The sequence below is a fragment of the Beta vulgaris genome, chromosome 6 (genome assembly GCF_026745355.1).
Source record: "Beta vulgaris subsp. vulgaris cultivar EL10 chromosome 6, EL10.2, whole genome shotgun sequence".
NCBI lineage: Eukaryota > Viridiplantae > Streptophyta > Magnoliopsida > Caryophyllales > Amaranthaceae > Beta > Beta vulgaris.
The window spans coordinates 67,742,504-67,768,163 of record NC_079207.1 but is presented as its reverse complement, the minus strand read 5'-3'; the positions used below and the strand labels follow the sequence as shown (position 1 = coordinate 67,768,163).

Here is a 25,660-nt window from a genome sequence, read left to right as displayed (position 1 = left end):
GAGCTTTTCGCGCTCGGCTGATGACATCCTTCCGAAAGCCGGAGAAGATTCGTCATCAGAGAGAATAGGAGATCCATCAGCAGCTGGACCCTTCCCTTTATCTGAAAGGTTAGACTCGTCAGTACATCTGATGGGAATAACCACGGCCTGTTTGTTGGACGGACTCATCGGACGCCCGCCAACCCGTAGCGTTCTAACTACGTTCGAATAATAAGACTCACCAGAGGAACGGGAAGCCGTCCTATATGCAGTTGGCATCTGGCCAACCAGCTTGGCCACTGGTCCAGAAAAAGCGGACCCGTCTGCAGCCGCGTCCGGCTGAGAAGTTTGGCCTGCTTCGTCCAAGATGACAACCTCGTCAGGTTGTGAGGCTGTAGGATGCTCGGCAGGCCCAGCATAGGTTACTAGAGCCAGAGAGCCAATCTCTGACGGCTCCTCCTTGGCCTCCTCTTTGGCCGGAATCTCGATCACGACCTTAGGAGCGGGCCGTGTCGATTTCTTTTTCTTGGCGGTGAAGCCCTTTGCTTTCTTTGGGGAGGAGCTTCACTAGTTCCCGCCGGCCGTTTCTTGGCCGCTGCCTTCTCGGCCAAAGCCCTAGATGTTGGGGCATTTTTCTGAAAAAAAAAAAAAAAAAAGGGGGGAAAGAAAGTTACAACGAGTTAGAGATGAAGCTCGTCCTGAAGAAACCTTATGACACTCTCTCAGAAAAGCAAAGCGTCCGGGTATTAATTAAGGACGATCTGCTCTTTGAAGAAGCAAGGCGTCCGAGTTTCATTTAGGACGATCTGCTCTTTGAAGAAGCAAAGCGTCCTGGTTTTAATAAGGACGATCTGCTCTTTGAAGGAGCAAGGCGTCCAAAAGGTGTTCAAGACGGTTTTCCTTTCAAAGAGGCAAACCGTCCACTGTCCTATCAAGACGCTCTCGTCTTTGAAGGAGCAAAGCGTCCAAAAAAAAAAAAAAAAAAAAAAAAATTTTACCAGTGTGTCGGCCCGCTTTTCAGCGCCCGACTTGTTGTATTCCTTCCAGAGGTTGTCTGCAAATCTGGACGAGCTCATGTCTCCTATCCAAGATTTTTTTAGCTTACTTTTGGCGGAATCTGCAAAAAGAAGAAATGTTAGACGAATGATAGTTTGGACGAGAAGCTTACTCGAAATATTCAGTAGTTATACCTCTGTCCTCGTCCTGCCGCAAACCGGAGCGACTAAGAAGTTATCATGGTAGAACATCTCTTTAAAGGGATCCAGTTGGACGGACCCTTGAAGGAGACGTTTTCCATGGAGTACTCCGAAATCCGGAAGTATTCCACCATCTCCTCGGCCGAGTTATCCTCTAACTCTAGAAATGAAGCCATCCGTCCAGTGTTGGTATTGGCCCGGCTAAAATAGCGAAGCTTTTTAGCAACCGCTTTATCGGGAGCTTGGACGAATAAAAACTCACCCTTCCAAGAGTGCATCTTAGATGTTTTGTCCCAGGACGTCAAGAATCCTTGACGATTGCAAACGCTCAGCCAGCTTCCCTCCACCGTCCTGGGAACCTTGAAACATAATGGATATGGTGAAGGCGGCCAAAGAAGGGTTTTTCCCCTTTAGATTGCAAACGGCCAAAAAGGTGAGGATGTTTTGCCAAGAATTGGGGGCAAGTTGGTTGTGTCCTATGCCGTAGTAGTGAAGAACTTGGCTGATGAAGGGATGAAGAGGAAATCGCAAACCGGCATCTAAGGCCAGGCGGTAAACGGCAAAGTGACCCGAAGGGGCGCTAAGTATGGTGTCCTCCCGGCCGGGGAGAACAAATTGGTAACCTGGCATGGCATGGCCAAAGAGAAAGGTCTAAGGTCCGAACCTATGTCCTAGCCATGTGTTGTCAGCCAAGATGAATCTAGGGTCAGAAAGGGGCCCTAGCCGTCGTCTTATTTCAGACGAGGTTGTTGATGGCTCTTCTGAGCCGCTAGCAGGATTTGACGAGCTGTCCGTCCTTGGCTCATCCGAGACCGTCCCGCGTATGGACGGGCTGGGAGCAGGAGAACCTCCAATCTCTTGTTCCTCCTGGACGTGTTCAGAGGGAGGACTCGGGTTTGCTGGACGAGCGTCTGTACTTCGCGCTCACCCTCGTTGGAATTCGCCCAGTAGATCCCTCCATGTCAGAGCTGGAGGCCGGCAGGTTAATCCTCGTCTGACGCGAGCTGTTTGCTTAACGCGAGCCAGATTACCCTACAGGTAAAGACTGGGTCGTCTGACTTAGCCGGCCATGAGAAAAGAAAAAGAATGCATGTCCGGCCAAGATGGGTCCAACTCTAGAAGATGCCGAAGAAGATAGGCCCTCTGTTCTAGGGCTAGTACCAACCCTTGAGCGGCCGGGTGTGTTCGATGAAGAAGACGAGCTCATTTTCTTAAAATATGTGGGAAAACTAGATAGAGAGTTGAGAATATACCTGTAAAGAGGAGTTCGGACGAACGTCAAAGATGACTTGAGACCTCGGACGAGCAAAGTAGCAATTACGCGAACTTGGACGGGAGTAATTCTTCTCTCTAAAAATTCAGTAAAAACTTGCAGAGTCTCTCTCTCTAGAAAATTTCTCAGCAATGTTAAAATGATTTCCGGAGCGACTAAGGCACATATTTATAGAGGGGTGAAAATGACCCCCTCATCCGGTAAAAGTAACCGTTCTTCATAGGAGTTGACCTGTGGAGACCGGCAAAATGGCGCCTCTTTTTTGAAAAAGAGAAGAGCAGTTCCAGGTCGGTTAAAAGAGGAAGATTAACCGTCTTGGCGCCGGAAAGATAATAACTCCCTCTTTTAAGGGGCAAATGTTGTAGCCTAATAAATCAACGGCTCTGGTACTGACACGTGGCCTCATCTGAGCCCTACATGTGGCATATATGCAGGGGAATAAAAGTACAAAAGGGTGAAGGTGACAGACCTAAAAGTACGTTTCTCTGAAAAGTACTAAAAAGACCTTCTTCTGGCCCCAAAAATGTACTTAGGCCCAGTAAGTCTGATTTACACCTTTAATGAAAGAGAGGTTCTGACCAGTTAACAGCTGCCGCGTGTCCCAAACATTGATTAGCCAATCAGATGCTCCCAAATTAGGGTGACATCAAGGCACAACAGTCATTTCAAACAGTATAAATAGTCCTTGATTTCAGGGTGAAAGGTACGTTTTTGAGGGCATAGTACTGTTACTCTGTCATAAATTCTTCTCTCTCTCTCTCTACTTTCCCTCTCTAAAAGTTCCTTTGCATCCCTGATATCTGACTTAAGCTTCGGAGGGGGAAATACCACCCAAACCTCCAGGGTGGGTCCCTTTTTGCAGGTTGCTGGTCAGGAGTTTGCTTCGGGATTTGAACCAATCATTGTTGCACAAGTCTCCAGTTCTTAGAACCCATCTTTGGGAGTTGTGATATAAATTGCTAGTTTTGCACTACATAACAAAAATCATCTTTTTCTATACCACATCTATTTAAATAAATAAAAAATCTTTATTATCCTTCCTACATTATACTTGTATAAATTACTGTAAAAAAAAAAAACTAGGAACTATATTTTGGAACGAAGGGAGTACTACTTAATTGTATATAACACTTTATTTAGTTTTTTTTTAGTAAAGAAAGGGAAAAGAAAGGAAAAGAAAGGAAAGAAGAGAAAGAAAATAATTATACTTTTCAATGTTTGGTATCATTAGTGAATTTAAGCGGAATCACATGTTTGGTTGTCATTAGTAAAGCAAAGGAAAGGAAATAAAAAAAACATAGGTAAAAAGCTTGTTAACTTTCTTTCCTGTCAAATTCCTTCAATTTTGAAAGGAATTGAAAGCAAGGATTTAAGAGTATTCTTTTCCTTTCATTTCCTCTTTTTCTTTTACCGAATATGAGAAAGTTTTTCCTTTCTTTTCCCTCTAAATCCTTCCTGCCAAACAAAGCTTTAGTGGCCACCGGCAGTGAGTATATCCCCTGCATGCAGTGTTAGGGTTTTATGGGACAAAGAAAACCAGAGCAAAAAGAGAGAGAAAAGCCATGCATTTGAAGCTTGTACAGTTGTATATATGCCGAAAATGTTACAGAATTAGATACAGGTTATAATGACATCTTTTTTAGTCTGAATTTGCACAATTATGGAAAATTTGGCTATAATTTAAAACATGTCAATCAGCAAATTATTATCTTTAAGCATCTTTTTTTTTTCCCGATTTTGAATTTTATTGTATATAGCTATTCCCATTTTATAATTGTATTGTAGTTCTTGTCATTGATTAATACTTGTTAATAAATTGAATTTGGTGCGTTTTATTTGTTTCCCATGATAAATTTCATGGTAATCTCTTCACAAAATTGAAACTTGTAATTACATATAATTTTTACCTTACATTGTGCAGATAAATGAAATATACCAGCAATATTCTGCTTAAGTAGACAGACTTCATAGGAGCATAATAGCATAGGAAGTGATGGACATGATCTTTGTGAAATAAGAAATTGTAAAGAACATAATGCAAGCTTTATTATGACTTATCCAAGTTCTTATTTTTATTTAGCTTAATGATGACTTCTTCTGGTGCAAACTGAGATGTTGTGCATGTCATGGCTTTCTTCACTTTGGAAATCGAATGTTTCACTTTCGACCCAACTCCTGATAGTATGTTATGTGATTTTTTATGGGTTGCTTTAAGCTCCATATCCCTTAGAGCTTCTGACATAAGAGGAACCTTCAAATCTGAATCTTCGTGTTCGTCTTGTATTTCCTCATCAGATTTGGATTTCACTAGTGCGGTTTCTCCTTCGACTTTTCGTTCTGTGTGAAGAATGACTTGTTCTTGCTGTGCTGTTTTGTCACTGACCATCAAACTTGTTTGTGCACTAAATTCTTGATTGATGTTGGATGACAAAGTTTTAGTAGAGTCCAACGTGTTTGAGTCAGCTTGTGTTTCGGTAGGGTCATTGTATGATTTTTCCTGATTCACATGCTCTCCACTTTTATTATTCACAATGCTGGGATTTTCCATTGTTGGTTCCTCTAAGTTTTGTTTGATAGGATCTTTTGCTGGAAGTGTGGCAGCTCCATTTCTTTCAGACTCAATTACAGATACACCCTTTTCTGTGCATGCTTCAGTTTTACTTTGCTCTTCTGATTCATCTCTAATGTCATCCTGTAGTTGCCTTGTATCAACAATGGCAACTATATCATCAGCAACTTCTTCACTGACCTTTTCCATCAGGACATTACATGCTTCTGGAAGCTGAAACGAGGCTGAAAGCTTATCAAGATTTCCTTCGAGTTCGTGCTCTTTCTCTGCTACTATGCTCTGCAGGAGATAAATGTCATCTTCTTTCGTGTCCTTGATTTGGTATATTTCTTCAGAGTCCTGTTAAGCAGTAATGCATCATTAATTGCACACTTTTTCATTATTCAATGAGATCTGAATAGGCAAGAATATGAGTATACCATGTGTTCAGCGGGCCCTTCTCTAGTAGCACTGACAGCTTCTCCACCATCAACAGATGAATTGTTATTCTCCATACTTGTTTCCTGTTCTTCCTCCATTACTGTCTTTTCTTCTTTGTCAAGTGACATGTTTTGTCGTGCTAGGATAGGATCATTAGGAAGAACCTAATATATAGACAAAGATTTATGTGCTGTTAGATCTGCAGATAAAATCCTAGTGAAAAAAGGTTGTCAGTTGTGACTGATATATTCAGGGTTTCTTGTACAGCACATAGAATTTTGTCAATATGAAATATAATATTGGTTTCTCGGTGATTATTGATTATAGTATCCTGCTGGTGGTTCCTCCACTAGGGATCCAGTTAGTCTGGTTTAGCAACTTAGCATTTTGTTTTATCTAGAAGGACGATAATTTTTGGGGCCTTTGGCTTTTTTTTTTTCCTTTTTTTTTTTTTGGGTCTGCCTGCTAGAAGAATGTTTTCGGCGTACGAAATTGGTTTTCCTCGGAAGTTGTTGCTGGAGGATCATTTCGAGTTGGCAGTCTTTGGTCCAGTCAATATGTGATCAAAGTATCAAACTGAAACACAAAGTTAAGACCTTGATGCTGACAAACATGGAAGATATTTTGCATGCATCTATTGAATAAGCTTTCCGTGCAGTATTGGTTCTCAAGGATAGCAGAGGGACCGTTACTGGTTATGTTTCTTGTAACTTATACTCATATTCCGTAGAAATGTCAGCAACACATTTAAAAGTTTATGCCATGGCACTTTCATAAGTCTAGTGTCTTAGGGGTCAGCTTGAGTGTTCCTCTCCTCATGAATTTTATTTGGGTGTAGCATTCATATTTTGTCATCTACTACTTATTGATCTTTGATTCCCTTCAGAGGGTAATTCTACAAGAACATGAATTTGAGTTCTGATGAGATTTCTTTAAGGATTTGTTGGGTCGGAAAAGGGCCAACTTTTTTATTTGGGATGGTACTACCTTTAAATTTTTAGATTAGGAACATTTGCTATCAGAAGTTGTCTTCGACTAAATAACAAGTAGTCTACACAAAACTTCAAGACCTAATCATAGAACTTTGGTTCAATTGGCCTCAATAGTCAATAACACCAACTAATAGCTTAGGTGCACCCAACAACACGAACTTTAGCGGGTGCACCCAGCAGCGCAAACTTTGATGTATGGTGGCAATGGGGAGGGAGGATTGGAAGGGACATAATTCAATGTATAATTAAGAACTTTTAAGATTGCTTCTTTATTAGGAAATGTTCAGTATTTATGTTTGGCCACAAGAGGGTAACACAACTGGATAATCTTTTGTGGAAAATGCTCATGTATATGGCGTTCTTAAGCTTTTTTGGGGCATGATATGGCTTACCTTTAGGAAAATGTGAGGCAGTAGATAATGCAATACTTTTGTCGAATGAAGTAAACAAGTTCAAATATATGGAAAGAAACAGATTCATATATATGACCAACAGTGGTCAGCAAAAGGTACTTACGGTGTTTTTATCCTGATTATCCTCATTTCTTGTGGCTTCATGTGCTCCAAAGTCAGGCAAACTTTTTTCTTCAGCTATGAGCTGACTGCTTTTTAATTGGTGATGCATTTCCTGATCAGCTTCATCTGATTTAGTGAGTTCCTCACCATGGGGCTCAGGTTCCTGTTGAAAGGTTTCAGTTTGATTACCTGAGGGTCCACAACTTTTTCCTGAATTGATTGGAGGAGAAACATTTGGGATCTCGGCTGATATTTTTGAGCCCTGCCCTTCATTATTATTCAGAATTGTTTGTGAGGAACCATCTAAATGGTTCATTGGTTGTGTCTGTGTCTGTGTCTTGTTTTCTGATGTAGAACTAGTAACTTCAAACTCTGATGATAATTCTTCAAGCTCTATCGTTGCCTCACCTGTTGTCCAGCCTTTTTCTGCTAGTTCTTGGTTTGGCATTAAGTCCTTAATAGGCTCATCTTTTAAGCCTTGGACTTTATGGTACATTTGTTCTACTTCTGACAAGTATGTCCCTTGTACTAATTTTTCAGATGAGGTATCATCTGCCTTTGCTTCCATTTCTGTGACTGGTTTAATGGTTCTCTGTGTCTCTTCATGCTTACATGATGCTGTTTGGACTGGCTCTTCTCCTACATGTTCTGGGAAAATGTAGCTCAGTTCAGTTCCGCTGACTTCTTGGCAATTCACGTGAACATCCATTGGATTTGGAAAGTTAACTTCCCTTTCGGCATAATCCAACTCCAATTTTACTGTGGACTGATTTGCATTGATCTCTCCTAAACTAACATCTCTTGAATCTTTTTCTAGCTCAGAACCATTGTTAATAACTTCAGCCTGTGTAGATAATATTTCTAGTTCTTCGACATGTGGAGGAAACATCTGCCTAGTGTTTGCTTGCTGAATCTCCACAAGTGTGCTGCTATCAAGAGCCTCTGACATGTCTCCTTGCAGAAGAGTATCTTGTGAGTTTGATCCATCTATCTTATCAGATTCAATTAATTCAAGTTTGTTTTCATGCTTTTGAAATTGGAGATTATCTTGCATATTACCATCTTTATCACCTGGTTTCTCAGAAGCATTATCCATAGTATCCATAGAGTTTACCTGGTTCACCGAATGTGTCATTTTTGGTGATCATTATACAAGTTATAGAGGAGAGTTTTTGTGAAGGTTACCTGGTATTGGGTTTTTTCTGCTGATAAAGCTTCTTGACAACTTTTCTTTGTAGTTTCTCTTTCAACATTTTTGGAGTCATCGCTAACAATGGCTTCTTCAGTTAGCTGTTTGCACAAACGATACTTAGTTCAGGAAGAAAATAGCGTCCACACTTTAACTAACTATGCCTGTTTAGAAATTTATTACTTCAAGTCCTAACATTTTCATAAGTGTGTACAATAAAATTTACCTGCGAGGATTTAATGGGGATATGAGCCATTAACAATCTTATGATACATTTGTTATTTACTTGCTTAGGGAACTTTTCAGTTGGTATAGTCTTTCAAATATGAAATATACCAAATAGTCGTATCTCTTTATAAGGAACATCTTTTGTATCAATGTATCATGGTAGCATGCTGTAGTGCGTATAGTTACGTTTCTAGCTAATTTTATGGTAAAGATAGGTGATTGATTGACAAGTTTGTATATATTGGTTACTCTGTATAATTCAATATAAATTTGTGTTTAAGTGGGGGGTAATGAGGAGGAAATTTGGAGTATTGGGGTAACAGAGGGTAAAGTGCAGATTTACGCTGTTTGAGTGATTAATGAGGGGAGTAAATGGAAGTTTCCTATCCTTCACTTTTAACGAAGCTTCAGCCTTCGTTTATGGAACAGCTAAGTTGGCTTTTCAAGAAGTCTTTTAATACTTTGTATTTGTGCACTTGTATGTTTGCCCGTAACACAAAAGTTCTCTTTCTCAAACCATTGCTTTGAACAGCATGAGTAACTAGTGAATAGTTTTCTTTTTCCTTTTTATAATTCTTCATATGCATCTCTCTTTTGATCTTCTTAATCAATTAATTGTTTTACCGTACCCCCATAATTATTCTAATTAAAAGGATGCCTAACTATCTGACACTAGACTATTCTGCATGTTCTCCTTACCAGAATATTGAAATATGCAATGCAGTCCACATGACATAACACTTATATGTTACCTCTGTAGTTATAGGATTACACATTGCAAATTTATGTTCTTCCAGGTTCTCCTTGCTTTGATTTTCAGCCACCATGAGCTCTCTATTTACTGTCTTGTGGCTTTCTTCTATGTCAATATCTTCTGAATTTCTCCCTTCTTGAATATATTGCTTTTTTATCTGCTCAAAGCTTTCAGAAGGTCCCTGAATATCACCGATGATCTGACTTGTCTGTTCAATGTTGCTTTCTGAAATTAGTTCAGGTGACGAGTCATGTTGACCAGAAATATCATTGGTCTGCTCTTTTCCTAAGAACTGGCATTCATCCTCATTTCTGGTCTCTTGTGAGCAACTGCCTTTGTAGATATTAGATTCTGGGCTTGTTTCACTTGCTAAGGGAAAATTAGCACGCTGTAAGTCTGATGACAGGTCTCCTGGTCCTGTCATTGCTGATTCATCTTTTGTCGTGACATCTTCCACTACTTGTTCTAGCTGCAAGTCCAGATTTGGTATATGATTTGAGTTGGATACTCCAAGCTCTGTTTTCTCCTCTTCCTCTTTCCTGGCCTCATACTCTGTGAAGGAGAGTGACCCTTCTACCTCTCTGGACTTGCTTAATTCAGGCATTTCTATCCCCTCTATGATTTGCTTATCGTACATATTTATTTCGTCTTCAGGCTGCACAGTGTGCATTAGTTTCACCTGTCCATCAATAAGTCAAATATTCTGAAAAAATTGATACGAGAGAATATTGTTCTATAGACTGACCTCATCATTTGTTTCTTCTTGTGCTATAGCTTGTTGAGAATCATCATGTTTACATTCTATTTCATCTCTTGGATTTTCCTTATCAATCTGTATTTTATCCTTGAAACAGTTAAGAAGAAATCTGTTTGATGTTGCTGGATAACTTAGCTCTAGTTAGATGACCAATGCTTTGAATTTTGGCTTTTACCTGATGTGCATCTTTTGCTTTCTCTATACTGCCATTCCCAACATGATCCTTGATGTTTCTGTCAGTGGCATCATCCCCAGCGCTGTTTGCTTCTCTCAGCTCTACTGTATGCATCTCCTTCGTAGCAGCTGGCTCAATATTCTGTGGCATTGAGAAATTTGTTAAGAGAAGTAATCTAGGTTGTGGTCTTGTGGAGTTCTATGAAATTTGTGTAAATTAAGCCTCTTATATTTAAAATTCTCAATGTCATTAAATTTTATGATTAATCTCAAGTCTTGACATGTCCACCTCCTTTCCTCGAGGTTTTATGTTCAAACTCCTGTAGCATAATTATTTCATGTTAAGATGAAGACGAGCTTGGCTTGATTTTGCTGGTTCGAATTAACTCCCTGTTTGTCTCAAGCTCGAGTTGTTAACTCTGGAAACTCTACAATTAGCTCAACTCATACTTTGACTCAAGCAATAACAAGAATACTACTTGTACAAGTTAGAACATTCTTGTTGCTATTTGTTTTGCTAGTACTTTTGGGTTCTTGTTACTTGTGAGAAATTTTTGCAATCTTATAAGTAATATCTTACTATATGATGCTTATATGTGATCATAATTTTTCTTTTATACTGTAAAATTAAATAAAATCTATTTTTGTTAAATGTACAAGAAATTGTAGAGTTGCCTACAAACTTTTTAAGCTAAGTTCTTAAGTCAACTCATCAAGGTCTTTAGTAGGACCTGGTCTGAATCTGAGAGTTGAGCTTACTTGAGTTGAGCTTTGTTAAAGTCAAACTTGAGTAGGTTATGATGAGGCTTAGCTCTTTATCACCTTTTTTTTACCATGAATTCACGTTTTAAATCTGAAGTAGTTATGATTTTTAGCACCCTTTCTTAAAATTATCTTCTTCTCTACATACTTTTAAACTTCTTTTTTTTCTTAAATGTACTTGGCTTATACTTCGTATAGCATAAGTAATAGAAATTGTCAGAGATTGTATAGTGCGCATGCAAAGAATAGCTTCATGAACATCTAATAACGAGTATAGATCCCATCATTGACCATGGAGTCATGGACAGGGTTTGATGAGATCAAATGTATGCAGTGTCAACCTTCATTAGTGTAGATTAATGGAGTGCGAGAAGCAACTTCTAAAATAAGCTGTCAAAAGCATGGATAGAGATACTGACAAGATTATTAATGAGCCTTGTTTTTCTGTATGAAATCATAAGAGTTTTACACGACCTTGTTACTTTTATTAACTACTAATATTATCCAATGCAAATGCTTCAGTTTATAGCTTTAACATTGTATGTAAAAGGAGAATGAAGCTACATTCTGACCTCGTATGGATAAGCACCATTTGATATCTTATTTAGATCCTCAGTCTCTGAGTTACATTGCTGTTTCTTAATCGTTGCTTCCTCCTCAACTTCACTTATCTGAATATCCTCACAAGAAGTACTAGTGCATTCATCGTTGCTTGGGACAAAGTTTTCAGCTTCTATAACTGGTATAGATGCTTGTGCAATCTCTTGATCTTGTATTTCATTGCAAGAGCTACTCTCTTTAGAGCTTCGATTCCTGACCTCCTCATAGTTCATGTTTTCTGTCTCATGATTTCCGTTAAATCCAGTTTTTTCCTGTTTTTCGTTGACTATTTGTACTTCAATGCTGTCCAATTGAACTTTTATGTCCTGCAATTGCCCATGATTAGTTACATGGTCGACTGTTTCATAAGAGTTTGAAACTCAAAAATCAAAATGATGAGGTCAACAAGTTTTCTTTATATTGACCTTATCATCTTCAATAAATTGTTTCTCGTTGCTATGTGTGTCTCCATGAAGCTCAAGTTCCTTTTCAACCTGTTCATGAAGCAGGTTTATATGTAAATAGGAAGTATTTAGGATACTTATGGTTTTTTCTTTGTGACTTGAAAGCTAGAATAATAGTACCTGACGTACATTTTCTACTTTGTTCAAGAGATTTTCATTTTCTGGTGCATGCTCCACTCCCTCAACCTTGTATGAGGAAACACCATCATGAATCTTATTTTGATCCTTAGTTTCTGAGTAACATTGCTTATTTTCTATTGCTGCTGGAACTTTAATTTCACTAAGTTGAAATTTGTCACTAGAGATCCTAGTGCATTCATCTTTGCGTGGAACTGGGTTTTCAGCTTCTCCAAGTGATGTAGATGCTTCAGCAATATCCTGATCTTGTTTTCCATTGTAAGTGTCACTGTCTTGGGCACATTCGTTCTTAATCTCCTCGTTGCTGACCTCATGTGTCTCATGAATCTCATCAGGAGCACTTTGTTCATGTGTTATTTCGTCCTTTTGTGCTTCAATGGTGTCTGACTCAGGATGTATATCCTGAAAGTTTCTTTTTTTAGTTACTCGGTCTATTGTTTCAAGAAGGTTAGAATTAGAACTGAACATGACGAGGTATATTATTAGAAAATTGAAAGGCGGCTAACTATTGTTCAGAGGATGATAAACTTACCTGGTTCATATCTTCCATAATGTTCATAGAGCTTTCATTTCCTGGTACAATCTCCACTCCCCTAATATGGTATGAAGAAACACCATCACTTGTCTTGTTTGGATCCTTAGTCTCTAAGCAATTAATTGTTGGTTCTTTCTTGATTCTGACGTGAAGTTGTTCACCAGAGATTTTAGTGTATTCATCTATGCTTGGAACATGGTTTTCAGATTCTATAATTGGTCTAGATGCATCAACAATCTCTTGGTCTTGTTTCCCACCCCAAATGTCACTTTCTTCAGGGGTTTGACTCTCAGTCTTGTTTTTGTTGACCACTTCTGTTTCATGAATCTCCTTGAAGCCAATTTGTTCATACGTATTATCATCCTTTTGTACGTTAATTATATATAATCCAGCTGTTGTGTCCTGAAGTTTTACGATGATTTACATGGTCAATCACTATTTACAGATTGAAACTAAAGAATAAGAGGTACACAATTCTTTTTCTAATTGTACATCACAGAAGCTTGATATGTGACATTCAAGTCTTCATTAGAGGACAAATATTTATAAATGAATAAAGTTACCTGATGTACATCTTTTACTTTGTTCAAGGAATTCTCATGTTCTGATACGATCTCCACCCTCTCGAACTTGTTGGAGGAAACTCTAATTTCCATCTCATTTGGATCCTTAGTCTTTGAGTCACATTGCTGTATTTCTAATTCTGACGCTTCTTCAACTTCTTTGAGATTAATCTTGTCACTAGATATCTTTGTGCATTCATCGTTGCTTGCAACAAGGTCTTGAGCTCCTATGACTAATGTAGATGCTTCAGCAATCTCTTCATCTTGTTTCCCACAAGGAAAGTTGCTGTCTTTGGAGCAGTGATTCAGAATCTCCTCATTATTGGCCTCTTGTGTTTCATGAATTTCATTAGATTCAATTTGTTCATGTGTTTTTTCTTTCTTTTGTAGTTCAATGGTGTCTGACTGATTTATGTCCTGAAAGTTCCTCTTGTTAGATACATGTTAAAGCTAAAAACTATGAAGTATGACTCAAAATTTATCTCTTCCACCTCTGCAATCGAGAACATCTAGTAGTGACTAAGTGTTAGGAGCATGATAAAGTTACCTGATCCATATCTTCGACAATTTTGATGAAATCCTCAGTTGCAGGTACAATCTCTACATCCCCAATCTGGTATGAATAAGCAGCATTTGTCATATGTGAATCCTGAGTGACTGGTTCTTTCTTGACTTCATTGACTTCAATGTCTTCCCTAAATATCCCAGTGGGTTCATGTATACTCGGAAAAGGGCCTTCAGCTTCTTCTGTAGTTGCTACTGCAATCTCTTTGTCGTGTGTCCCACTGCAAGGGTTGCTCTCTTCTGATCTTTGACCCTCAATCTCCTCATTGTTGATCACTTCTGTTTCATGAGTCTCATTGCAACCAGTTTGTACTTCGATTTTCTCTGATTCAGCAATTATGGCCTGAAATTTCTCATGGCGAGTTCATGGTTAATTTTTACAGGAAGACATTGTCTTTTCCTATTTGTACAATGGAGATACTTGAAAGGGGAATAAAAAGTGTCCATGATAACTAACTTTTAGTTACCTGTTTCACATCTATCATGTGCGAAAAATCCTCATTTTCTTGTTCGAACTCTACTCCCTTTTGTGTCTCTGAGCAACATTGTTGTTTTTCAATCATTGCTTCTTCCTTAACTTCAAGGACTTCATGTTCTTCACGGGAGATCCTTGTATGTTCCTCTTTGTTTGGAACAAGGGTTTCAGCTTCCATAAGTGGTATAGATGCTTCAGCATAATCACTGACTTTGGAATTTTGATTCACACTCTCTTTGTGGTTGACTGCTTCTATGTCATGAAACTGAATGGAACCAGTTTGTTTACTGTATTCATCCTTTTGTGCTTCCATGTCGTGTGAATTTGCTTTTATGTCCTGAAAAATCCCTTGGTTATTACTTGGTCAATTGCTTTGTAGAAGTTAGAAACTAAAACTTAAAAGGGCACATGATATCCTTTAGTTTTCTGTGCAATGGGAAATTCCTGAATGCTTAGATGCAGTAACTGTGAGCAACTATGTCAAGCTTTATAAAGTTACCTGATCCACATTCTCTACTATTGTCATTGAATTCTGATTAATTAGTACTGGTTCCACTCCCAGGATCTCATATGAAGAAGCACCATTATTGATGTTTCTTGGGTCCTCCATCTTTGAGATACATTGTTCTTTGTCAATTGATGCCTCTCCCAGAACTTTATTGTCATGAATTTCTCCACTAGGTATCCTCGTGCATTCATCTTTGTATGCATGGCTTGCTGCTTCTACTAGTGTTAATTTAGAAGCTTGCGAAGCCTCTCGATCTCGCTTTGTAATGCAAGAGGCGCTGTCTCTGGAGCTTTCATTCTCAATCTCCTCACTTTCAACCGCTTTTGTTTCATGAGTCTCATCCAAACAAGTTTGTTCATTTGTTTTTTCATCCTTTGATTCTTCAAAACTGCGTGATTGAACTTTTATGTCCTGAAAATTTCATTAGTTAATTACAGGTTTAAATCATTCTTATACATCATAAACAGTATCCTTTTCCCACTTTGTGATGAAGAAGCACTAAATGCAACTAAGAAGAGTTTAGGGATGACTAAGCTCTCTGATGACTATATCAAGCATGAGAATGTTTCTTGACTCACATTTTCAAGTATTTCTGTGGAATTCTCATTTTCTGGTGCTGTCGTAATACCCATTACTGTGACCATGTGTGAATAACCATCCTTATTTTTATTCTCAGTCTCTGGCTTGCATTGTTGTTTGTCGATTGTTACTTCTTCCTTGACTTCACTGGCTTGAAATTCTTCACTTGCAATCCTAGTGTTTTCATCTTTGCTTGGAGCAGTGTTTTCTAGAATCTCTTCATCTTGTTTTTTGCTACAAGAGTCGGCTGCTTTAGAGTTTTGAGTTGCAAAGTCCTCATTGTTTGCCGCTTTTGTTTCACAAATCTCATAGGAGTCAGTTTGTTCTTCTGGTTTTTCATCCTTTTGTTCTTCAATGATTTGTGATTCAGCAATATTGTCCTGTAAATATTCCTTGTTAGTCACATGGTCAGTTTTTTTTCCCCCCGTAAAGATTAGAATCTAATAATTATGAGCCAAACATAATGTTTCTCCACTTGTGCGATGGAGAGGCTTGAAATGTGGCTAAGATGTATTATGAAAAAGAACATGTATGGATAGATTAATAACTTTTTGTATGTTGATACTTGTTCCACATCTTCTACTATGTTCATGGAATCCACATCTTCTACTATGTTCATGGAATCCACATATATTTGTTCAATCACCGCTATACTCACCTTGTTTGATGAAGCATTATTTGTTATCATCTCTGGATTCTCTGCACCACAATGTTGTTCCTCAGTTGGTGCTTCTTCCACAAGTTCACTCCCTTGAAAATTTGCACTAGAGCTCCCAGTGTATTTATCTTTGCTTGGAACCGGACTTTCAATGTCTTTAACTAGTGTTGATGCATGAGCAATCTCTTCACCTAGGTTACGATTACTGCAAGAGTCATTCTCTTCAGAGCTTTGGTTCACAATCTCCTTGTTGACTGTCTTTGTTTCATGAATCTCACTTGAACAAGTTTGTTCGTCTGTGTTTGCCTCCTTTTGTATCTCAATGCTGCTGAATTGAGCATTTATGTCCTGAATTTTTCCCTGTTAGTTAGATGGTCAATAATTTTATAAAAGTTAAGAACTAAAATTATAAGGCAGAAAATGTCCTTTTCCACGTGTAATGGAGTACTCAATTTAAATAGGAAGTGCTTATGGATTGAATGTAATTTTCTAGCTGACTATATCAAGCATGACAATACCTCTTTCAATATGTTCATGGGACTCTCATTTTTTGGTAAAGTCTCCTTTCCTCCACCTTTGTGTGCATTATGTTCCTTTTTTGTCTTATCCAAATCCTCAATCTGTTTGTCCATTGCTTCTTTTTCCTGTGCTTCGCTATCTTGAATATCTCCAGTAGAGATGCTAGTGCATATATCTTTATTTGGAATAGGGTGTTCCACTTCTGTTAGTGGTGTTGGCGTATATGCTTCAGCGGTCTCGTGTTCCTGTATTGCAGAGCAAGAGTCACTCTCTTTAGAGCTGTGATTCATAATCTTTTCATTGGTACCTATTTTTGTGTTAGTTATCTCCTTAAAACCAATATGTTTATGTGTTGTTTCATCTTGTGATACTTCGATGCTATCTGATTTGTTGTGTATGTCCTGAAAGTTTGGCAGTTACATGTTCAGTTGTTTTGTAACTTAAAATTATGAATAATACAGCAAACAATATTTTTTGTCATTATATGCAGTGGAAAAGCTCGAAATCTGACTACTAATAAGGGTGGAAGGATGACTATTATTGTATAGACTTACCTGATCCATAACTTCGATAATGTTTTGGGAATTCCATTTCTCCTCAGCAATATCCACTCTCCTTATCTCGTATGACGGAACACTCTCTGTTATATTACTTGAATCATCACTCTCTACACTGCAATGTTGTTTCTCTATTGTTGCTTCTTCTTCCATTTCATTGACTTGAATATCTTTACTAGAAATCCTCATGCATTCTTCGCTTGAAACACTGTTATTGAGTTCGATAACTGATGCTGATTCTTCATCAATTTTTTGATCTTGTTTCCCAAAGCAAGCGGCACTTTCTTCAGCACTTTTATCCTCACTCTCCTCTTTGTTAAATGCTTCTGTCTCTTGAATCTCAATGAAACTAGTTTGTGCATGTGTTTTTTCATCATTTTCTTCTTCAATGCTGTTTGATTTTGTATTTGTGTCCTGAAATTTCCCTTGGTTAATTACATGGTCAATTGTTTTAGAAGGAGACCAAGAATAAGAAATCTCAAAATCTTTTCCCATGAAATTGCCAAAGTTATCTGATGGAAGTGATTTGCATTCCATTCTTTGGTATGAGGTTTTTCCTTCAAGGTGATCACTAATTTATTGTGTTGGTCTTTCTTTCAGGTTTTCTGTATTATTGTTTTGGGGTTGGGAGGGTGGGGACTGGTGAAGGGTTGCAGTGACATGGGTGGGTGTTATAATCATTTTACATCACTGTAGTAGAAGAAAAACAAAACAGGTTCTTACCAGGTTTGCTGAAAGATCAATGTTGCTGTTGTATAATTTCCCATCTTCTGGATCTTCATGGTGTGTTTCTGTTGTTGTTTCAGCTTCAGTAACCTGCACACCGTTGTTGGTGAATTCGTTTTGGCTTTGAGAAATTTTAACGTTCTCTTGGTTTCCTTCTGCTTTATCAAAGCTGCTCTCTTTATATCTTGTATTTTCCAGCTCTTCCACTTCTTGAACGTCAGTTAATCCACATCTTTCAGGTGCTTCAACTTTATTTCCTTGCATACTACTGTCATCATGATGTTGAGGAGGATATGAATTCGTGTTTTTGAACTCCTGGTTCATTGCAATGTCAATAGAAGTGGAAGTAAGATATTCAGTAGGATAAATGGGACGTTTTTGTTTTCCTCACCTTATCATCTACCTCTTTTTCCATCATAGCATTTAGAACATCATCCTCTATAGCTTCTTTTTTTATGCATTGAGGCTCCTCAATAAAGTTTTGTTCCTTTACAACCTGGAAAAAGACGGAGTAACTCTAACAAGTTTAAAGAATATTAAGTCATGGCCAACAGTTAGCTTTCTTGACTAAATTGAACATCAGGTGATTACCTCATCTTCTTCTTCCGACTTTCTCACGCAGTCCTCAGCCCCTAAAATTTCTGTTTTGGCATTACACCGAGCTTGATCCTCATCATAATATTCCCGAAGCAAAATATTAGTAGATATGGCACATTGCTCGGTCGAGTCCATGCTGTTTTCTTCACTTTCAGATTTTCTTGTTTCCACAAATGTAACATTATCTTCACAAGCAGCATCTGGTTTTGTGCAACTATCAAGCCTCTCAACAGCATCAGCAGGTTCGACACTCTGTCCAAATTCCATATGACAAGGATGACTTATGTTGTACAAGCATATAATCTTCTAAAGTAGAACTCACCTCATGCTCTTTCCTAATTGTAGCCACTACTGGTTAAATATTATAGATGAACAATGTTGACTTTGATGACAGAAATTGTCAAATCTACTAGCACTTGAAATCAAACATATTCCTGCAGATTTTCAAATGTTTTATAATCTATTGCTCTGAAACTACTTTAGCTGACAAAGGAAATATTTTTCCAGTTATTCTAGTTTTCTAGGCCTGTTCTGGGTTTAAGGATTAATATTACTATCCAGCTACTTGCAGAAACTACCTTGTTATCGATACTTTTGGTCTATAAAGGAATGGTAAAAATTTATGTCTAACCTCATCTACAGAAGCAATATCCTTTATGTTGTTTGCATCCTCGTTTTCTTGATTATAAATTTCAACTTTTGTAGCTGCTTCCTCTCTTTCAGGTAATTCCATGTTATCAAATGAAGGGGCGGCAAAAGTGCTTCTGGTAGCAGTAGCTTCTTCAGCATCACCATATAGTCCTTGTTCTTCAAAGTCAGCGAAATAACTCTGATTTTCATCTGCCGGGTCATTGTTCCCTTCTTGAATTTGGTTGTTGACCTTGTTAGTATCTTCTACTATGTCGGTTCCATTTGTCTCATTGGACCTAGATACTTTTCTCTCCTTTTGGACATCTATGTTTTTTGACTCTCTAATGTGTCTTTCACTGTCTAGCTCAGTGATATCACTGCTGTCATAATTTTCTTGAGCTTGGTTTGCTTTTTCTGTTGACATAGACACCACATTGCTAACATCAATGGAGTTCTTGAACTGGTCATCCTGTTGGGGGTTGTGTTCTCTGCTTATCACACTGAAAATAGCCTCATTTGTTATTTTACTTGCTTCTGGCGCCGATTTATCATTTTGCTGTTTTGGCAGCTTATGTGGCTCCTCGCTAATCTCTTCTGGTGTGTTAGATGGCCTTTCCCTGACAACATCCTCACTTGTAGTTTCAGTATCTTGCTTGGTATTAGAAACTTCTTCGGCTGTTTCATCTTCTAAGAATTTCTCTAAAAGCTGCTCGCCATTCACTGAATCCTTGTCCTTGTTTTCTATCAATTTGGAGACTTTATCGGTGTCTGCAGTGCAGTTGCATAATTTTCATCAGTACAACAACCTATTGTTGAGCAATCGTCTTTTGCTGGGGCAATATTGAAATTATGTTCATCTTTTGTTTTGTATGAAATCGCCACTCTCAAGAAGGTTTTAATTGTTTCAATTTTGTGAGTTTGTTCACTTTATTTTTCTTTAGTAAAAGGAAAATGACTTTGTATAGTAGCGTGAATAATCTCATCCTTTTGGTCATCATTCTCTCCAGCCTCTATAACTTATAGTGTTAATAATGAACTTTATCTATATCTTCTTTCTAATATTGGGCTCTAGTTTGGTGCTATAATAAATCATGAATTAATAAAGAAATGAAACTTTAAAATTACTTACTGGCTATTCTGTTTTCTTTGTTTTCAGATTCAGTTAGTTCTTCCTGAATTTGTGTCGCTTGTGTCTCTGGTTCTGTTTCCACAATCTCTGGAATTTTTTCCTCTTTTGTTATATGTGTTCCAAGGCCCACAATCATTTTCTGTGTCTCTACTTCAGACTTTCTATCTGAACTTGTGAATTCTGTGTTTTTACTTGCTTCAGAGGCTAGTGCATCATCAAGTTTCTCCTGTGATGAATCTTCAATTTCTTGTTTCTCTTGTTCTTCAGGTTGCGATTCGGAGCCAACATCTTCCTTGCCACACCTTTTCTTTTTAGCGATTGTATTATCTCCAACACATGAATCATCTTCATTCAGAGATATCATGCTCTGTTTGAAGTCAGTTGTTCCTTTGAGATTAGCCTCAGCAGTAATCTGCAAGAAATTTAAATATTGCAATATTCTATCTTATTGAGGGGACATTATTTAAGTGGAATACTGGAAGAGATTGGGGGAAGGCTTACGTCTTGATGAATATCAGCAGTGTCACAGTTTCTAAATGCCAATGTGTCAACATCGTCTTGTTGATCTTTTGAATTAGCAATCCATGAGCTGGCTTCTCCCAGGTCAGAGGATGCAATCTCCTCAATTGGTTCAACTGCCCCATTATTGTCTGAGGTCAATGTGAAAGCTTCGTCTAGATTTTCTCTCTCTTTTCCCTCCTGCATCATCATTTCCTTCAATGTGCATTCTTCAGGTTCATGCTTTACCATGACAGTTTGTGGAGTACCCTTGATAGAATTCCCTGATTCAGTAGTATTAGATAAGAGAGTATCTTCTTCATTTCTCTTCCCTTTGTCTTTGTCTATTTCTTCCCCTAGGCTCTCAGTATTGCTTTCAATATTCTTGTATTCAAGTTCTACTTTGCTTTTTAACGTGTCACTTGATCCATTCAATTCCTCAAATTCTTTTTCAGATAAAGACTTGGATGCCTCTTCTAGATTACAATCTAGTCGAGCTTCATGCAAATCTTTCTTTTCCTCAACTGTATCAGTGCTCTCCCAAGGGCTGATACCGAGCTCTTGAACATCCTTCATTATTTCTGACGTTGACTCTTTATTATCGTCAATTGTTAAATTAGATGTTTGTGACATATTAAAATCTTCCAAGTCACTGGATGTCATCTTCTCAACTTCATCTCTCTGTGTTTTCTTTTTTTCAGTATCTGCCTTGATTTCTGGTCCTTGGGCTACTAAACTGGATGCTTTCTCCGAGTGATCTGCTGCAGAAACGCTTGCTTCAAAATTTCCAGGTGAGGCTGCTGGATCCCTGGGAAGTTCTGCCGTTTCCTTCTTGAGTGAACTAAAATTATCCATATAATCAATATGACCATCTATCTCAAGAATTCCTTTGTTGTCCCTCTCGGTGTCACTCACCTCATCTTTGCTGTGTAGCCCACTTTCAAGTTCTTGATCAGTAGACATAACACCTTCTGAAGTTGTTTTGCCTTTGGCATCTACACCTGGACTTTCAATAGGCTGCTCTTCTGCCTCTTCTGCAGTATCAACCTTTTTATTGGCCTCCTTCTGGTCATTGCTCTTTGAAATTGTGATTTTTGTATCATCTGATATTGCTTTTGGGCAATCTTCTGATTGCCTAAAATTGTCTTCGCAAGCAACCTTTTCTACACTTGGTGGGTACAAAAAACATTCACCATCTGTGTATTCATTGTTGCCTTCTCCCACTTTGAGATTTGGTTTTATTTGCTCATCACCTTTTGTGCCATCTGTTTGTAGCTCATCTTCAAAACCAGTGTGCTCCTTTTCCTGGTTTGCCGTGCTTATGTTGCATTGTTTGTTTCTTCTATCAATATCATTCTTATCTCTTGCCTGTGGGATGATGGAAGTTTATGCTTAAGGTGCCATATGATGCTCAAAAACAGGCTAGTCCAGAGAAAAAAGTATTATATCTTGTATTGGATGGGAAAGAATTGTCCCATGTATGCCGAAGAAAGGTGGTATGACTTATTATTATCATTATTATTTCATTTTATTCTTCGTATATAGTGAATTTTCTTGTTATATGATAAAATTCGTCTCCACATCCGTGAGATGATACAAATACATGATCATATCTTGCTATATGCTATTCCATAATATGTGCTGGTTATCTATATTTGTCTTATGATGATGTTTGGTTTTCTTTCAAATCCCTGTCTTCTACTGATTTAATCTCTTAGTTATCCCCTGATATGATTTTTCTTTGATTTAATGAAATATTGTTTGATTGTACAGTCTTCTTGAGTAATGAAAATGGCCCTACAGAACAAAACTCGTTTAGTGATAAATGGAAGTTCTACACTGAGATTGAACGCCGTTTTATTCTTTGCAAAGTTAAACCCTAGTTACTGTGCCTGTTCATGAGACTGTTGTTTTGCTACACTCTCCAGAAAAAGAGTACTCCGAGTCCCAAAAGGGCAGCGATATATGCTTTATTTCTTGAAGTAACCCTAATTATTTATTCAACTTAGCCAGAATTTGTTTGCATAATGCAGTTATGAACTTTTGGAATCCCTATCAAGTGGATTCAACTGCCAAAAGACAGAATTTCAAGCCTTCACACTGCAGACTGGAAGGAGAACCTGTTTCTGTTCCAGGTACTCAATCTAAAACTAAATAAAATTACTGTTTTGTATCTAAATTTTTACAGTTGGTTTTCATTCAACGCCCTCATCCAACAATTTAGTCCAGCCCTGTGAAAGACTTGTTGCAAACTACAAAGTAGACAAGTATCCAGTTGATTTCAGGTCCAAAACAATGCAAATCATAAAATGAGCCTTTACTCGTTCCTGTTCCATGAACTTCACATTGCCACCTTGTCAAGTTGGGGAAGATCTAAAACCAACATGTTTTGTGCTTATTCTACATGCAATCGCTCCTAGGCATACCAATTCTTTTTTTGGGCATTGTTTACTTTAGATGTTGTATAGCTCAATAGCTTTTTGTTGATATGATGTTACTTATTTTTGGCTAGCCTTTACTATGGTTTTTCTCTCATCAGGATATCAACCTAATAAATCTAGATACAATTAACTACCTGTGCTAGTAATTAGTGAAGAGAGTATTCGGTTGAGGTTATGATTATGGAACTACCCTTGTATTTGTCTCAATGTGTTGGCACCTTGGCGGTAATGTTAGATATTTGCCTTGCTGAACTTTGATAGTAGATGGGACATATAGTGGATACTAATTTCTTTCAGTGCAAACTACTGCGAAGTGCAACATTTTTATCTACCTATATAAACATAGTTCCTCGTGGCATCAAGGGAATCGGGGATATCCTGTTATGACATGCTAATCTATTCAACTAGTGGCATAGTGTCCTAAGCAAGATCAAGCAACTTGTTGTCAAGGGTAAACAAGTGTATGTGTGTGTTTTGTTTTCCCAGATAAAAGAAGGAATTCTAATAAGAGTATGGAGGATTACATAGAAGGGGCACTAAAATCTAAACAAAAGAATGAGTCCAAGCTCATTGCATGAGAAAGTGACATACCAAGAAAGGGACGCCCCATGAGCATGAGCCTGTGATATCAATTGTGACCAATTTTTTACACTGTTCTCTATTTAGTGAATTTCAGCCTTAAACAACACGCTCTGCCTAGTGTTGTCTCGAATGTGAAACATTCCCTGTCCTGGAATGAACAGCAACAGGGATCCTTTTCCCTAATAGATTAGCTTTTCATGAATTCTGTTAAATTGTAACTTAATCAGTTAATCTACTAGGGCAATTTTTTTAAGATGGTCCATAAACAATATAATTTACTGAATTTGCTCCTGATTCCAATTTGGACTGATGAATTCTAATTCAGAATTCAGTTGATGATGAGCAAACTCTTCTAACCTTCAATCTACCCTCATCGTCTTATAAAATTCCTTGTCAATTGATTTTTACTTTGATTGCATATATGATCCCATTTATGGTAGTGAGGATCTTGTTAGTATTGGGAATTTTCTTTTTCTTTCCTGGACCTTTTGTTTTGTGGGATGTTTTTCTTATTCATTTCCTTTTGTTATTGGGCAAAACAAAGGGTTTTCGCCTCCCTAGTGAAACCAAGCTATTGTCCTGCTTAACTCAAAGGATACTGAGGATAGGCTGATAGCTGCTTTCTTTAAGCCCTTCAATGAGAAGGGGAAAAAAGATGTCAATATTAGTAGATAGCTTTTGTTATTCTTTTCTGCGTTTCATGTGAAGCTGATATGTTTATACAACTAAGTTCAAGCAGACTATCTTCCCTTAGTTCCTAAAGATTCTCTCAATTATGGCTTGACTTAGACAATTGTTCCTGTGTTGTTTAATTGTCGGAGAAACTTAGAAAGAAGAATGATTTCGTCTTTTAATCATGACTTCTTAGGGTGGTTTTGCTTTAGCTACACTTCTCAGTAGACTAACAACGTTGCTATGTTGGAGCTGCTATGTTTACAAGTATTTCCTATATATCATCCAACAGTACAGCGTGTACCGATTATTGTGCACATGTTTTAGTTTAATGAAGATGAAACACACCAGAACTGGAGAAGGGGATTCTGGGCCTATGCACTGATGTTTTAGATTTGATGCACATGAATAGTATAGTCACAGAACACACATTATGCCACAATGCAATTTTAATCTTTAGCTTCAAACATATCAGAAGTTGATCATCAACAGAAACAATTAGCCCATATCGCAAATACTACAGCAATATTTGCAGACCCAAAAACATCTGTGTAACAAAAAATGACAGTAAAGTGTCAAAAGTGAAAAGACTTCTGCTTACTTGCACTATTAAGGATTCTGAGGTATCAGCTTCTGATTCCATTTTGCGTGCACCAAAGCAACGACAGATCGTCTTTACACACGCAGTAGAGCCTTAAAGTAAGCTCAACACCTACTTTTGGTGATGTATTTATGTTTTGTAAAAACTTGAGATAACTAGAATTTCTTAGTATAATTATAGATGAAAATTTCAGGTGATTTATAGTATAGAGCTGTGTATATTTGAAGTGACGAGATTCATGCAACTTGTTGCAGGTGTTATCTCTGCTGAGTTGGCTGGTCCTACTGATTGATTGGTCATTTGCCTAACTGGACAAGCGTGAGTGACACAAGCAGCTTAATCAAGTATTTTGTTCCTACCAATCCTCATATTTCTAACTTGAAATTGCCAACTTCCAAATTATGTATTTGTTGATGCTGGCCAGCCGAAAGTAAATATACTGATCATATACAATCTTCTTAACACACTCTCTTTCGACGATTTTTAACGACCCGTTTGGTAAACAGTATTGTACTAGATTTGTGTGAATTTTTGTAAGAAACATCTCATGACAATGTTCATGGTAATACAACTCTATGTTCTAAATTGTGATTTATGTCCTATCATTACTTTTTAGTTGTGGTAGTGTTTGTTAATGACAGATTTGAATTGTATTAACATTGACACTTTGGCAGACTAAAAAAGCATCAGTGTAACAAGAAGAAAAACACATTTGAATTGTATTAACATTGACACTTTAGCATAAGGATTTCTTTGCTATAATTACACAATAACATACTATATGTGCAGTTGTAAATTGTGATGGATCGTCTACCA

General features: G+C 37.8%; 1 protein-coding gene and 1 long non-coding RNA gene across 10 annotated transcripts; one reads left to right on the top strand and one right to left on the bottom strand.

Moving 5' to 3' along the window:
• The first annotated feature begins 3,793 nt into the window (after window positions 1–3,793).
• LOC104897721 (uncharacterized) lies at window positions 3,794–25,429 on the top strand. 2 transcript variants are annotated; one of them, XR_008969767.1, is made up of 4 exons: window positions 3,794–4,069; window positions 19,015–22,041; window positions 22,582–22,683; window positions 25,099–25,429. It is a non-coding gene; the product is annotated as an uncharacterized LOC104897721 (long non-coding RNA). The 2 variants fall into 2 exon arrangements; XR_008969768.1 differs by lacking the exon at window positions 3,794–4,069 and having other exon boundaries at window positions 19,038–19,174; window positions 21,250–22,041.
• On the bottom strand, window positions 4,317–25,017 carry LOC104897720 (uncharacterized). Of its 8 annotated transcripts, XM_048647533.2 has the most exons (27): window positions 24,845–25,017; window positions 20,552–21,916; window positions 20,051–20,462; window positions 18,923–19,689; window positions 18,286–18,543; window positions 18,086–18,190; window positions 17,692–18,009; window positions 16,966–17,382; window positions 16,411–16,812; window positions 15,893–16,252; window positions 15,234–15,614; window positions 14,647–15,066; window positions 14,140–14,484; window positions 13,656–14,015; window positions 13,109–13,525; window positions 12,543–12,947; window positions 11,993–12,412; window positions 11,834–11,902; window positions 11,381–11,734; window positions 10,048–10,188; window positions 9,861–9,959; window positions 9,114–9,794; window positions 8,130–8,234; window positions 8,004–8,058; window positions 6,946–7,895; window positions 5,437–5,601; window positions 4,317–5,356 (listed from the first exon to the last, which is right to left on the bottom strand). In XM_048647533.2, exons 1-27 carry the CDS (start codon window positions 24,884–24,886, stop codon window positions 4,496–4,498), a joined length of 10,674 nt encoding a protein of 3,557 aa, XP_048503490.1. In that variant the 5' UTR covers window positions 24,887–25,017; the 3' UTR covers window positions 4,317–4,495. The 8 variants fall into 8 exon arrangements, with proteins under 8 accessions (XP_048503490.1, XP_010682959.2, XP_010682964.2 ...); XM_010684657.4 differs by having other exon boundaries at window positions 6,946–8,058; XM_010684662.4 differs by having other exon boundaries at window positions 6,946–8,058; window positions 9,114–9,770.
• Window positions 25,430–25,660: the final 231 nt, after the last annotated feature.